The sequence below is a fragment of the Theobroma cacao genome, chromosome 3 (genome assembly GCF_053813885.1).
Source record: "Theobroma cacao isolate CCN51 chromosome 3, ASM5381388v1, whole genome shotgun sequence".
Lineage (NCBI taxonomy): Eukaryota > Viridiplantae > Streptophyta > Magnoliopsida > Malvales > Malvaceae > Theobroma > Theobroma cacao.
In genome coordinates, this window is record NC_142641.1 from 39,559,785 (window position 1) to 39,573,672 (window position 13,888).

The 13,888-nt window shown below is 32.8% G+C and overlaps 3 protein-coding genes across 3 annotated transcripts; 2 read left to right on the top strand and 1 right to left on the bottom strand.

Moving 5' to 3' along the window:
• The first annotated feature begins 4,045 nt into the window (after window positions 1-4,045).
• LOC18605630 (protein SPIRAL1-like 5) lies at window positions 4,046-4,850 on the top strand. The gene is made up of 2 exons (XM_007038745.3): window positions 4,046-4,341; window positions 4,436-4,850. The coding sequence occupies exons 1-2, from the start codon at window positions 4,120-4,122 to the stop codon at window positions 4,508-4,510; spliced, it is 297 nt and encodes a 98-aa protein (XP_007038807.2). The 5' UTR covers window positions 4,046-4,119; the 3' UTR covers window positions 4,511-4,850.
• A 2,613-nt stretch (window positions 4,851-7,463) lies between these two features.
• Window positions 7,464-10,260, top strand: LOC18605631 (putative polygalacturonase). The gene is made up of 6 exons (XM_007038747.3): window positions 7,464-7,487; window positions 7,720-8,055; window positions 8,698-8,818; window positions 8,926-9,100; window positions 9,202-9,272; window positions 9,375-10,260. Exons 1-6 carry the CDS (start codon window positions 7,464-7,466, stop codon window positions 10,067-10,069), a joined length of 1,422 nt encoding a protein of 473 aa, XP_007038809.2. The 3' UTR covers window positions 10,070-10,260.
• Window positions 10,225-12,718, bottom strand: LOC18605632 (putative serine/threonine-protein kinase At1g01540). Its single transcript, XM_007038748.3, has 7 exons — window positions 11,993-12,718; window positions 11,809-11,910; window positions 11,583-11,705; window positions 11,294-11,464; window positions 11,035-11,158; window positions 10,740-10,949; window positions 10,225-10,627 (listed from the first exon to the last, which is right to left on the bottom strand). The coding sequence occupies exons 1-7, from the start codon at window positions 12,559-12,561 to the stop codon at window positions 10,481-10,483; spliced, it is 1,446 nt and encodes a 481-aa protein (XP_007038810.3). The 5' UTR covers window positions 12,562-12,718; the 3' UTR covers window positions 10,225-10,480.
• Window positions 12,719-13,888: the final 1,170 nt, after the last annotated feature.

The following is a 13,888-nucleotide window of genomic DNA, read 5'->3' on the forward strand; positions in this document are numbered from 1 at the left end:
CCACATTGCAAAGGATTGGATTCATTAACATTTAGCTTGAGCGGGCACTATGATATTGTATTGCAGCTGAATCAACGTCGTTTCTCATTGATTTGTAAAGCATATTTCTCAACCTCGCGTACAAAGTTCATGGGTTTAGAACTAGGAAAAGGTACCAGCCTACCTAGGCCAACTTTTTTGCTTACCAGGGAAGAAACCTAAGACGGATTTTAGGTTGCTAAATGATCATGTCTTGTCTAAGAAAGAAGCTTAAAGAACAAAAGCAGAAATGTCTTGTCTTGGTGGGGATGTCACTGGCTTGCAAGAATCTTTTATTTTTATACTTTTTATAATAATTGGCTGAATTGTGTGGGTATATATATATATATATATATATATATATATATGTACACAGAGACGGTTCAATAAATTTAAAAATCTAAAGTAAAATATTTAAATGAGATTTTTTTTATTAAAATAAAAAAAAATTATTAAAATTTTATTCTTCTAACTTTTTGATATACAAAATTTTTAATTAAATTTTTATAATCAAGTTCTAAATTGTATTAAACTTTTAATTTTTTTTTAAGCTTTGAATAACTAGATTCATATTTTCGATTTGACATGAGGTATAAAAATATTTAACTATTAGAATTATCTTATATTTTTTAAATGACTAATATAAAATCAACAATCAAAATTTCTAATTCAAATAAATCAACTATCACATAAAATAAAAAAATCTGTAAATATTAAAATAATAGTACCTAATTGTTGAATGCTTATTGCAAACTGCAAATGAGGGTCACAGCTTTATGAAGATAATAAAAGAACAGATTTCTTGTGTATTCTTTAGAGAAAAATTGAAGTTAAAGGAAGAAATAGCAAATGAGAAAGAAAGATTTCAAAAATAGATATTATACATTGAAAAAAAAAAATTGATTTTATATATAGGAAAAAAATAGTTATTAAAAATCATTAAATGTGTTAATTGAAAATAAGAGAAATAAGTGAGAAAAAAAAACTGTTGAAGATGATTAAATTTATATGACTGTTAGTTTATTGAAAATAAAAGAATATAATTGAAAATTAATAACATTTTAAAAATAAAAAAGTAATAAAAAATTAAAATTTATTAGATACATAATTAAAAAAAAATTTATTAATTATTTTTTACTTTTATATTTTTTTAATTTTTATATATTTTTAATATAATTTATTATATTATAATTATTATAAAATTATAAATCTTTCTTAAGAGTGTGGCTTCCCCAAATTGGGGTCTTAAAGCCTTTGCTTGGGTGGCTTCACCCAAGGGCCCGCACTGTATGTATATATATTATGGCTAGCAAACCATGCTCTTCCATAGCTTCTAGAATTGGGAAATTGATTGAAAATATATATGCAAATTGAAGTGTGTTATCATAAGATTAATTGGTGCTTGATCCATGTTAATTGTAGTTATCAAATAAGGTTATATACATGTATATATTGACAGAAAAAGCCCTCTATGGCGGTAAATGATAAATTTTCAACAACCATACATATGCATCTTATTATATACATTTCTTGATAAATGTTGGTTGTAGAAGTCCATATACAATTCATCTAAAGTTAGACATAAAACATCAAATCATGCTATCAATAATGATTTGTAACTGCTTTAATAATAACATTAATGGCTAGCTGAGCCCACATGATATCGATGTTTAAACCAAACTATATTTTTCCAAAATATTGAGAGGTCCTAGTCACTTTGAGAAAATTCATAATTATGTATAGATTGGATCTTGTTTCTGTTTAAGCACATTCTTACCGCCGGTTAGACTCATCTTCTGTTAGTATTTCCATGCTCGAGCTGCAGCCAGTTGCCAAGTAGCACGAGATTTTTCCTAGTGCGCAACCTCATCTATATTTCCCCACACGGAAAACCATGCATTCAGCAAGTCCCAAAAAAAATTTAATCAAGAACTGGATGGTGGAAGCTTTGATGCATACAACAGTTGTTAAGAACGTGAGACCTTCTAACACACTGTAATTAAGTTATGGGATTTGCTTGGATACATTTAAATCTTTTTTTTTTTGGTGGTAGATTACTACATTGAAGGGGTCCGAAGTATCAAGATGACAAATTCTAACCTTAAACTTTAGTTATATTGTACATAAAGAGTAACATTGTTAGGTTAAAGTCTTAATTGTTTAGACATTTGAAAACCTTGCCAACTGCCAGTCAAACCTAGGTAAATAGAGTTCTTTTTCTTTTTTCTTTTAATTATATGAATAAAAAGCAATGTATCTTTAGATGCCATTGAATGTATTATATTTTGAAATGTCTTTAGAGAAATAAATTATTGTACTGATATTCTTGTAAAATTTGAAGTCAATTAGAAGTGAAATGTTTGTAAGTTGGTGTTAGTTGGGTGATAGCGTTTGATATGAGTGGATGATAGGAACTATAAAGTAGGGTGTATTTTTATCTCATTAATTTATTCAAACTCAAATCAATCCTCAAAATAATTATTATCCCATAATTGAAGGAGGTTTTCATTGTTAATTATAGGTATATATCCTTTCAAATATCACTGGTGCAATTCAAAGAAGATGCATTTGCCAAAAATGGAAATAACTTAAGATAATTATTCTGAAATAAGAAAGGATAAAAAAAAGTGTCAACATTTTAAATTTTTAATCCTCTCAAAATCTGATTTATTAACCAACCTTAACCGCTTAACCAGATCATGAATGATAAAAAACCGACAAAACGTCCATATGGTGCTCTCGACTGCAACTAATTAGATTGAAAAACAGATATCTAATTAAATGTATATCGCTTGATCAGTTCAAGGGTTGAGATACATATCCGGATAATTCTTCTTCTTTGCACATATAAATTTTCTTTTTTTTTTAAAAAAAATATTACAATAAATTTAGATTTTAATTATACTTTTTCAGTCAATATACTTTTTATGTAGTTAAATATTAAAAATTGTAATTATTTAAATTTTTAATTTTATTTTTTATTCACATTAATAGTAATATTAAAAGTGTAATCTTTATTAGTGTATACAATCTTTATAACTACATTTTATTTATAATGTTGTTAAAATTTATATAGTGCAGTAAAAATCATAAAAATATTGTAAAATAATATAAAAATATATTATTATTATTATAGTAAAAATTTTGAATCAAATTTATTATAGTAAAAAATCTCAAAGAACTCTATTGGAAATATGAATCAAGTCAAGTAAACCATACTTATTAAAACATCAATACGCAAGGGCGGAGGGTAGTGTTATCATGGGTGTCGTGTTTTAAAATTATTTATTTTATATATATATATATATATATATTTTTAATGACTTCTTAAAATAATTTTTTTATTTGATAATTATTTTTATTCTTTCAATCGTTTGATGAAATTAGAGTTATTATAGTCAGCATATTACTAGTTATCATATAAATTTTAACCCAATGTGCTAAGCTGATCAAATTAAAAAAAATAAGAGTGAGTTTACTTACCTAAACCCACTAAATCTTCATATAATCTAAGTGTTAATATAAATCTAAATCTATCATAACATATTATATTTAAAAATTCAATCCAATAGTCTATTATAACATATTATATATCAACAATTCAATCCAATAGCCCAATATATTAATTAGCAATTCAAAAAGCAAATAGAAAATAATGAGAGCTTCCTCATAAAACTACCCATTTCATGTAGAACATACAAAGTAACAAGATAATTCATTTAAGTTTGAAAAATTATTTTTTTTTTCACTTTTATGTAGAGATAGTGAGAAAAATCCTTTTGATAGTTCTATTCGATCATATATATATATATATATATATATGACACTGGTTAATATATATATTTTTTATATATTCAATATTTTGTGAATTTATTTAATTTTTTAAATAAATAAAAATTAAATTATATATAATTTTTTTTAACTATTAAAAATTTCTTTCTGTTTGATATTCTTTAAAAATGCTCTAACGTGGCTTCTGTCGGCTCTGTCGCCACTGTCAATACAAACACAACTTGGCCACAAATATATATACTAGCTTATATCCTTTGAACTGATGACATAGGTTAATTAAGAGAGAAACTAAAACTAGCTAGAGCAAACATGAGAAGAGGTGAAAGCTATGGTGGCGGTCAGAGTTCACTTGGATACTTGTTTGGTTCTGATGAGCAGCCAAGCAAAACTCTAGCACCCTCAACTCCCATCAAAGCCCCTTGGGATGATGATAACACCACTAAGAAACCCCCAAACAATTCCTCCAAGAAGTCAAGTGTCACCAACAATTATCACAGAGCTCAAGGGCAAAACTCAGGCAACTTCATTACTGTGAGTGATCTAGCTTGGACGATTTCAACAACATGTAAACTTTTTCATTTCTTCAACAAATTTTTCCTCTTTCTTCAATCTACTTTCTTTTCAGGACCGCCCGACGACGAAGGTTCAGTCAGCGCCGGGAGGGGACTCATCTCTTGGATACTTGTTTGGAGACAAGTAACGCTGCTTCCAGCCAAATTATTATTCCACTCTATATATTGATGAGGATTCAGTTTGGCTGTGATTTGCGTTTCTTACAAATAAGGGCACAGCAGCAGGTGCTTCAAAGTGTGTTCTTGTTCAGTAAAATTGTGAACTTTGGTGTGTGTGTGTAGGTTTGACGATCACTGGGTATCAGATATATTACATGCTGTTTCCTTTTGTAAGTTCAGAATAAATTATATTATATTAGTGATAGCGATTGGTTTGAGTAATGTACAGTCAGCTGTAAGAATCGGCTTTGATGATGGATTGTGTCTCTTTTCTGTCTGCTTTTGACAGGGGATTTCTCTGTTCTAGTATTCCTCATCCCAACAATTCCTTTGACCTCATCATTTTTCTGTACTCAGATGCATCTATTCTTTAAAACCTTCAAGCCAGTCAGTGCGCTATGTTTTTGTGTTGATCCAACATAAAAGAATTGATGTTATTTATCTTGATAAGGGAATACCATAACTTTCAATTGTGAGGAGAGTGTTGATCCCACTTAGACTTAACTTCATGAGAGTTATCACAAAATGTTGACTTTCAAAATTTCAATTCATAATAAATTGATCAAAATTATTTTAAATATTTCAATTGAATAAATCAAGTTTTCCTTAATAAATCTGATTTCAGTTGAAATTTTGTAACTGTGATTAAATGATGTCAAGATTTCGTAATAACTCCCATACATTCACATGAAAATGACATTTAGAAAATATTTGTTTACATAATTCTCAGTTGTTATGGCTGTTCAAAAATAAATGTTTTTTGAAAGTAAGCGGCTCGATCATTTGCAGCTTTTCTTATCAAAGTTTGCCTCTCTTATTGGTCTTATCCGTCTGTGGGTTCTAAGATATTTAAATGTTAATAAGTCTGCAATTGGGAAGCTGGATCTTGCAACATTTGGTGGTGTTCCGCACCATCATACAGGAGTCATCAAAGGAATCTTTTGTAAGTCCATTGTAGTGGACGACTCAAACTTTTCTAAGCTTATGACAATTATGGAAAGTTATATTTTTTTCGCTTCCACGTCTCTTCTCATTCTTTCATTGTTGAAAATAATTCTAGTAATGTTATTTTTTAGACTAATAATCACTCCCATATTTTGATGAATGAAACATGTTTCAAATCATATTAAGAGTCTTGAAGTATTAATTCATCTTTCTAGTATATACTTAGAAAGGCAAATTTTATTTCGGACAAGTTAGTTAAAGAAGGATCCTACCTATTGCGAACAATTTTTTTCATTCTGTAATTTTCATTATATGAGATTCTATTTTTTCTTTGGAGTTGCTGTTTTTTTATCTATCTTTGTTTCTTCTTAACTTTGACTCACCGAAACTACAATAAAAATTCTTGTCTTTCAAAAAAAAAAAAAAAAACAACAATAACAACCGCATCCATACTGCCACAGACTTATATCAATTTCTTGTTTATCCCCTGAAATTCTAGCTATTCTAGAACATAAAGTAGCTAGTCGTTCATCACTCTCTTGCTATTCAATTCACAAGCATGGGCCTTGTGTGCCACTTATTTCCCTCCCAAGTAGTAGCTAATTAAAACAAGGCTTCCGAAGTTTGTTCATTGAGCCCATATACATACACTAGTATACTTGATCTTTAACATGAAATCCCAAGCAATTTCCATATAAAAACGAGAGATCATTTTATCTCACAAACAAAAGGAAAGTATACATGTGGAAAGCTCGATCGGCACGACTTTGCTAAGAAAGTTTGCAAGCAATTCCAGAGACATGCATGCTTGGTTAAGGTTTGTCAATGGCGATGAATAACATAAAAGGAAACGGCTGCCTTATATCGTTAGGAGATAAGCAATCCGCTGCATTTATCTTCTACAAGATGGGATAAAGCTAAGATCCTAACGCTGGTAATGGCACTCTAGCTATGATCTCCTTTTCCACCAATTTTAGGAGTATCTTTTTGTAACTTACACGGCTGTGCAACGCATGGGAGTGGGCTGAGTTTGAGTTGTGGAGAATTTATATATACCCATGCGGATGATTCTGTTATAAAAATAAATAAATTTATGTACTAGTAAAATTGAAAATAAATGATTATAATTAATTAAAATTGATTTACATTCAAGTATGTAATTCATTGATTGTTATTTGATTCTTTATTTAAAAAGCAGAGTTTCAATTTACTATTCTCAAATTAAAAAAAAAAAACTGATTTATTTGAAAATTTATAATGTGAAAAATTAGCAAGCAGAAATTATGCGAAGTAGTTGATTTTATCTTTTATAGGTCTATCACAATCATCATCCTTTCCCTTGCGATTAATGGTATTTTTGGCAGACCAAAGTAGTCTAAGAATTTTGGTTTTTAAATAAAGAATCATACCATATCTAATTAGAATATATTCCCTCGGTTTTCCTTTGTTTTTGGATGAAGGAGTTTCTATCCTTCCGGTTAATGAAATTATCCAGGCATTTCAAAAAACAATGTGATTAGAAGATACTTTTATTATTTGTCCAAATCTAAGATATAGCGGGTCCCATTAGAACCGGACCAGAATTTCCTTGGTCAATCCGCAGGACACTTGATGCATGCCACGTCAGTGTTTTTAGATCCAACGGCTAAAGAAATGTACCAACCCAGTTCAAAAGTGGGACCTCTTATCCATGCAAGCATGATACAACCGACGATCAGATATAGCCAAAAAGGAGATGCACGTACGCAGGTTTTGCATTGTAGTTTCCTTGCACGTCGTCTTTTATAGCCATGACATATTTCAGTTACCGTTACATATTTGGCATCCTTATAATTTTTGCTCTATTTAGCTAATTCTCACTGCCATGCCAAATAATCAATGATTTTGTCATAATTGGTTACCTTAATTGTACATTACAACCTCTTCCTTATAAATTCTGTTTTGCAAAGAAGACAGGTTTACCTTCAATTTTCGGCAATGGAGTTGTCAAGGAAATCCCAAGTAATGTATCTCTATGCCGTTTGCTCTTCTTCTCTTTCAGTTATTTTCTGGGCCAAATCACATAATTCTAAGTTTATATGATTCATGTTTCTTATTTGCAACATGTTTCGATTTTTTTTTTTGGTGAGAAAATGTTGATTTTTCCTTGTTTTTCGAATCGTTTTGTTCTGATCGATCGATTGAAAATAGAGGAATAGCTTACAAGGACACAAACTTGTCTCCTTTTCTTTAGGCGATTGAGACATTAATCTCAGCCATAATTTTATTGGGATTACTGAGTTCGAGTGTGGCAGCATACTGTGCGGTCCGATATGCTGAGACCATCGAGTTTCCGGCTCTAAATTGTCGTAAGCACATTGCGGTTTTGACAGATTTTGGTGGGGTCGGTGACGGTAAAACATCCAACACGCAGGCGTTTAAAGCTGCAATTGCGAATCTCAGCCAGCTTGCGGCGGATGGTGGTGCACAGCTTATCGTGCCGCCAGGTAAATGGCTAACAGGGAGCTTCAATCTCACCAGCCATTTCACCCTCTTTGTTCACAAGGATGCTGTTATTCTTGGGGCTCAGGTACAATTTTTAGCCATCAAATTCTCGTTTACCCGCCAGAACTTACACGGATGCATACGTTAGACTTTTAAGAGCTGATATTCTCACCCGCTAAGTTATCTAGCTTTTTATTTATTTCTGCCATTTGTCTTCAATTTTACTTTGAGTTTTGAAATATGAAGGATTTTTCAACTTACCTCGACAAAATTGGTTGTTTCAGGTTGAAGATACCATCTACATTTTTGAATTTTTTTCTGCTCTTGAAATTCTATGATGGTTTTCTTTTTTGAAAAATAAAATTCTATGATTTTTTGTTTTTGGAAATTCTATGGTGTTATAAATATGATATACCGTCAATTTTGCTTTCATTTAGGTCATAAAACTACCAGCCTCCTCTTTTAGTCAAAGATCTTTAGGTCATTGCTACCTAACATTACAGAAGTGTGGAGTTGGAAAACAGATATTAGACTAACTCAAATGGCTGAGGACCAGAACACTCTCGTTCTGCTAAGACTTTCATGATCTTTATAGTGTTTCCTTAAGACAAATTTCAAGAATATTAAAGGAGATGCATAATCTAGTTTTTATCTTGTTTAAAAGTAAAGTGATCACCATTTATCTTGTTTGATTTTACTTCGAATAATCTTTCAATATAACAAGCAGGACGAATCAGAGTGGCCTCTTCTTCCTGTTCTGCCTTCTTATGGGAGGGGAAGAGATGCCCCTGATGGAAGGTTCAGCAGTCTTATTTTCGGCACCAACCTCACAGATGTTGTCATTACAGGTAACTAAAAATTATGACCTATCACCTTACAGCAATTAAATCTTAGCATCAAGCCTCGACCAACCCTGACCTAATTAATGGGGAAATTTTTCGGCTTGTAACACAAGGTAACAATGGCACCATCGATGGCCAAGGTGCATATTGGTGGAAGAAGTTCAAGGAGGATAAACTGAATGAAACCAGACCCTACCTGATTGAAATCATGTATTCCAATCAGATCCAGATATCGAATCTGACATTGATTAACTCCCCATCATGGAACGTCCATCCCATATACAGCAGGTATATTTTGTCCATATAAACACTTAATTGCCAGTGAAACCACATCATCACAATGATTTTTCCGATATTTGTTTTGGTTTTGATCGAATGTGAAATTGCAGTGATGTGATCATCCAACACTTAACCATTCTTGCACCAGTTGATTCTCCTAATACAGATGGAATAAACCCAGGTTTGTTTGCACTCACAAGTTCTTTGTTCTTAATAAAGGAATGAAATTTTACAAATTTGTAACAGTTGATATGAGCCACACTGCTATTTCTTATCTTTCTAGATTCATGCACAAACACCAGAATCGAAGATAGTTTTGTAGTCTCAGGAGATGACTGCATAGCTGTTAAAAGTGGCTGGGACCAATACGGAATCAAATTCAACATGCCAACCAAGCACCTAGTAATTAGAAGGTTCACCTGCATTTCTCCTGACAGTGCCACCATTGCTCTTGGAAGTGAGATGTCTGGAGGAATCGAAGATGTAAGAGCTGAAGACATTACAGCAATTAATACCCAATCTGGAGTGAGGATTAAAACTGCCGTGGGAAGAGGAGCCTATGTTAAAGACATTTATGCTAGAAGAATGACATTGAATACAATGAAGTATGTGTTCTGGATGACAGGCTCTTATGGCTCACATCCAGACCCCGGCTTTGACCCAAATGCCTTTCCTGTAATCAAAGGAATCAATTACAGAGACGTTGTGGCCGATAATGTCACCTATTCGGCAAGACTGGAAGGAATCGAAAAGGATCCTTTCACTGATATTTGCATTTCAAATGTGAATATCAAACTGACTAATAAGCCAAAGGAGTTGCAGTGGAATTGCACTAATGTTCAGGGAGTTACCAACCGTGTGACCCCTGAACCATGTAATTTGTTGCCTGTGAAGGAAATAGATTGTCCCTTCCCAGAGGATAGGCTGCCCATTGAAGATGTCATGTTGAAAACTTGTTCTATCAGCGGCAAGTTCTGAGAATCGTTATAATTTACTTGACTCTTAATGCTTATAATCTCATACCTTTTATATCCTTACCATCTTTTCTACTATAGTATCGAACTTGATATGGAGATTGTGAGAATGCTCTAACCAATAAGACAAAAGTATGAGGAAGTTCATATTGGGTGATTGGCAAGAAAGTTGATTACATTTCTTTAAGCTCAAAAGAGTTGAGTTGAATTTTCTCACATCATAACATCTCGAAAAATCTTTGGAACAATTACAACCATACAAACGTTGCACTAAAGTTTGCATTCTACTTCAAAAGTGAAGGAAGATCACTCCAGAAGAACAAATGTTGTATGGATGAGCTTTTATCAGATAGAAGGAAAATCTGAAAAGAGTCTTTGGAGTTCCCTACGTCGGATTGTCAACGGTGAATCGTTTTTATGCGTGTTGTATAGATATCCTTTTCTCGTAATGATTGTAGCTTCTTTTGCCTGCGCACATGTCAGAGGCAACCCCGTCCTGTTCAGACGTCTGGCTATCTTGCCTGTGATTTCGAAGGGAAGCCTCTCTCCTGGCGCGACGTTCCTGCATTATGACATACGAGGAAAACTGAATAGATAGGCAGCCAGAAGGACAAGACAGCAATAGGTGCAGAATGTGACATCTCAACTTCTGGAAGATAAAAGTTTGTTCTTACATCATTGAGCAACAGATCACGCGGCTCAAGCATATGAACCACTTGTCCCATTCGAGGCCTATGATCTAAATCTGGATCAGCACATCGTAGGGCGACCAATGTAACCCGTTTCAGTTCCTTTATAGAAGGAATTTCTGGCATCTTAGGATCCAGTACATGTGCAATTTTCTTGTTTGCGACCATGGACTTTAACCAGTCAATCAAGTAAACCTGCAATTAGGAAATTCCATTTTTCAAAATTAAGGACACAAGCTTCATACAATGCTCAAAATATGCTGAGATTAGAGATTGGTACTTGGGGTTGGTTATGATCCACAGGGGTCCTTCCGGTTATGATCTCCATGATAAGTATTCCGAAGCTATAAATATCGTTCTTCTTATCCCACAATCTGATAGAATCATGGTCTTGAGCGGCATACCTAGAGATTCAGGCAAATTAAAACATGGCCGTCAACGTAAAAATTGCCCAATTATATCACATTTCACAAGTTCAATTCAGAATGTATAGTCTCAAAGAAAATGAGTAAGACAAGTTTGAATTCAAATAAGCTGACCCTAGCTTGATCATTGAATGAGCGGTTACATGGCTGTGCTCTGGACCTAGCAGCCTAGAAAGTGAGATATCGGAGATCTTAGGATTCCATTGATGATCCAATAATATGTTGCTAGCCTTAACGTTCTGGTGCACAATCTGTGGTTCAATATCCTCATGGAGGTATGCCAATCTGCCAAAACATAATCTCATCAAGTATATGAATATAATTTGATCCTCTGCCTCATCAGGCTCATAATCATTAGAATTAAAACAGAGTAGCTGACCTAGTTTCAGATAGTAGAACTCACCCTTTTGCTATTCCATGGATAATTTTCAGACGTATTGTCCAGGTAAGAGGCCTGGTTTGCCCTAGGGACCCATGGAGCCACTGGTGCAGATTACTATTATTAACATATTCGTATACAAGCATCCTAATGAAACAGAAAACCAAAATAAGGGGTCTGAAGCATCACCATTACCAAATTGGGTGAGATAACAACTTCAAATTCGTTGAATCACATGAAAGAAAAATACCTGTAACCTTCTTCCACGCAGTATCCTAGCAGCTTGACAAGATTTTTGTGTCGAACATTACCTATTGCCTCTGCCTCTGTTAAGAAGTGCTCGGTTTGGCCACTGATGGTCACATGATCAGTAGGTTTAATTGATATACACCATAAAAAATAGCAATGATTAGAATCGATCAAGAACTATCTACCTGTTACTCAGTAGCCTCTTCACTGCCACTCGTGTATGATCTAACAACACGCCGCGGTAGACAACACCATAATCTCCATGCCCGATTAAATTCTCATACGCGAAACCATTTGTGACGATCTCAGCCTCCCTCAAACTGAAGTGGTTACCTGTCCAGTTTTCTGATACCGCAGGCGAGCACTTGGCAAAGTGCTCCAAATCAGGCAGACTCTCTTGAGTTGTCATGCTAGCACGAGTAGACAACTGGTCAGATAACATTACCTCAAGCTCTGGCTTTGTCATGTTCGTCTCGGTCTTCGAAACGTTAAGCGGAAGGAGCCTCCTATTGAGTGAGGAAGTGCTGTAAGGACTGTGATAATTGTGCCTGGGAGCAATGGGGTTTGGTAGGCAGCAGGGGGCCTGCTTGTAGGATCTTCGACGACGACAATAGATAACACAAAGAGAGATGATAAAGAAAACCAGAAGAATGAATAATATCAGGAATGCAACTATCAGCATCCATAATCGCAGACCAAAAAAGGAGGTATGCTTCAGGAGCTTTTCCTTGAGATATGAAACTTCTGATGACATGCTGTCTAATGAGAAAGAAAGAGATGTGGAACTACTGTAGTGTTGGCTCAGGATTTTAGCTGCCGGAGGAGAGAGAAGAGGTTGATCTTAGCTAGAGTCTAGGGTGTATTTTAAAAATCTTGATATGCCAACTAACTAGCGGGAGCTGTGGGATTATCTTGAGTCTGTTTGTTATGAGAAAAAATATATTCTGTACCTATATTTATTTAAAGGATGAAAATTTTATTTTAAGTGTAAAATATTTTACAGGCCAATGAAAAAAATAATCATTGATTACAAAAGTGCTTGCGCTCTAAAAATATTTAATTTAAAATATTAAAAAAATAAAAAATATATTAATATTTAACTTAAAATTTGTTAGTTTAAAATATTAAAATTTAAATTATTCATTATTATTAAAATTAAAATATTTTTTAAATGAAATCATTCAATACAATTAAATTTTTTATTTATAATTAAATAAATTTTACTAATAATTATAATAAAAAATATTTCAATCATCCATCAATTTATTGAATACATATAAGAATAGATTTTGGGTGTCTTATCCAATTGATAAATATTGATATTTTTATAGTGAATACACATTTAAATATCTTACACAATTATGGTAAAAAAGTAATGACAAAAATTTTTTAAAAAATTAATGCTTACTTTTTAACTATAATAGTTGAACATCGTATGAAAAATTGTATTGTACTAATCATTCAATAAATTACTTAGATATGAGCATACTTAATTGGTATCTATAAACACCTGTTAATTGGATCCAAACAATTTAATTGCTGTAAATTATTTTTCATCAAAAGTAATAATTTATTCAAAAAAACCATTGGGTTTTATATAGAGAAGATGGTGAAAGTATTGTGGCAGTAGGGGAGAAAAATGATCCACACCCACATGGATGCAAAAGAGGTGTGAGGCAATTAACAGGATTTATTATCAAGTTGACAAGCCATGCATCTATCTAGTTTCCACTATTTAAATCTTACGGTTCAGCAACAATATGTGGCTCATCCTCAAAACCTATAACTCAACAAATATGGTTTCACAAGTTTAAAAAAGTACTCATTGTTTGAAACTTTATGATTGAGAATAAGGTAACGGAATTAATAGAAAAATTTATAAACTTAGGTGAGATAGAAGAATTGATAAAGGAAATAGAAATGATAATGAAGATCATACTGAGAAATAGAAAAATTCAAAAATAAAAAATACAAACGTGAACGTCTTAAGTCCACACGTTTAGAAAGATCAATCCCACAACTGGAAGCCTCCAAACTCAACCAACCCACACATCAATTAATTGAAGCTTCACACAAAACTA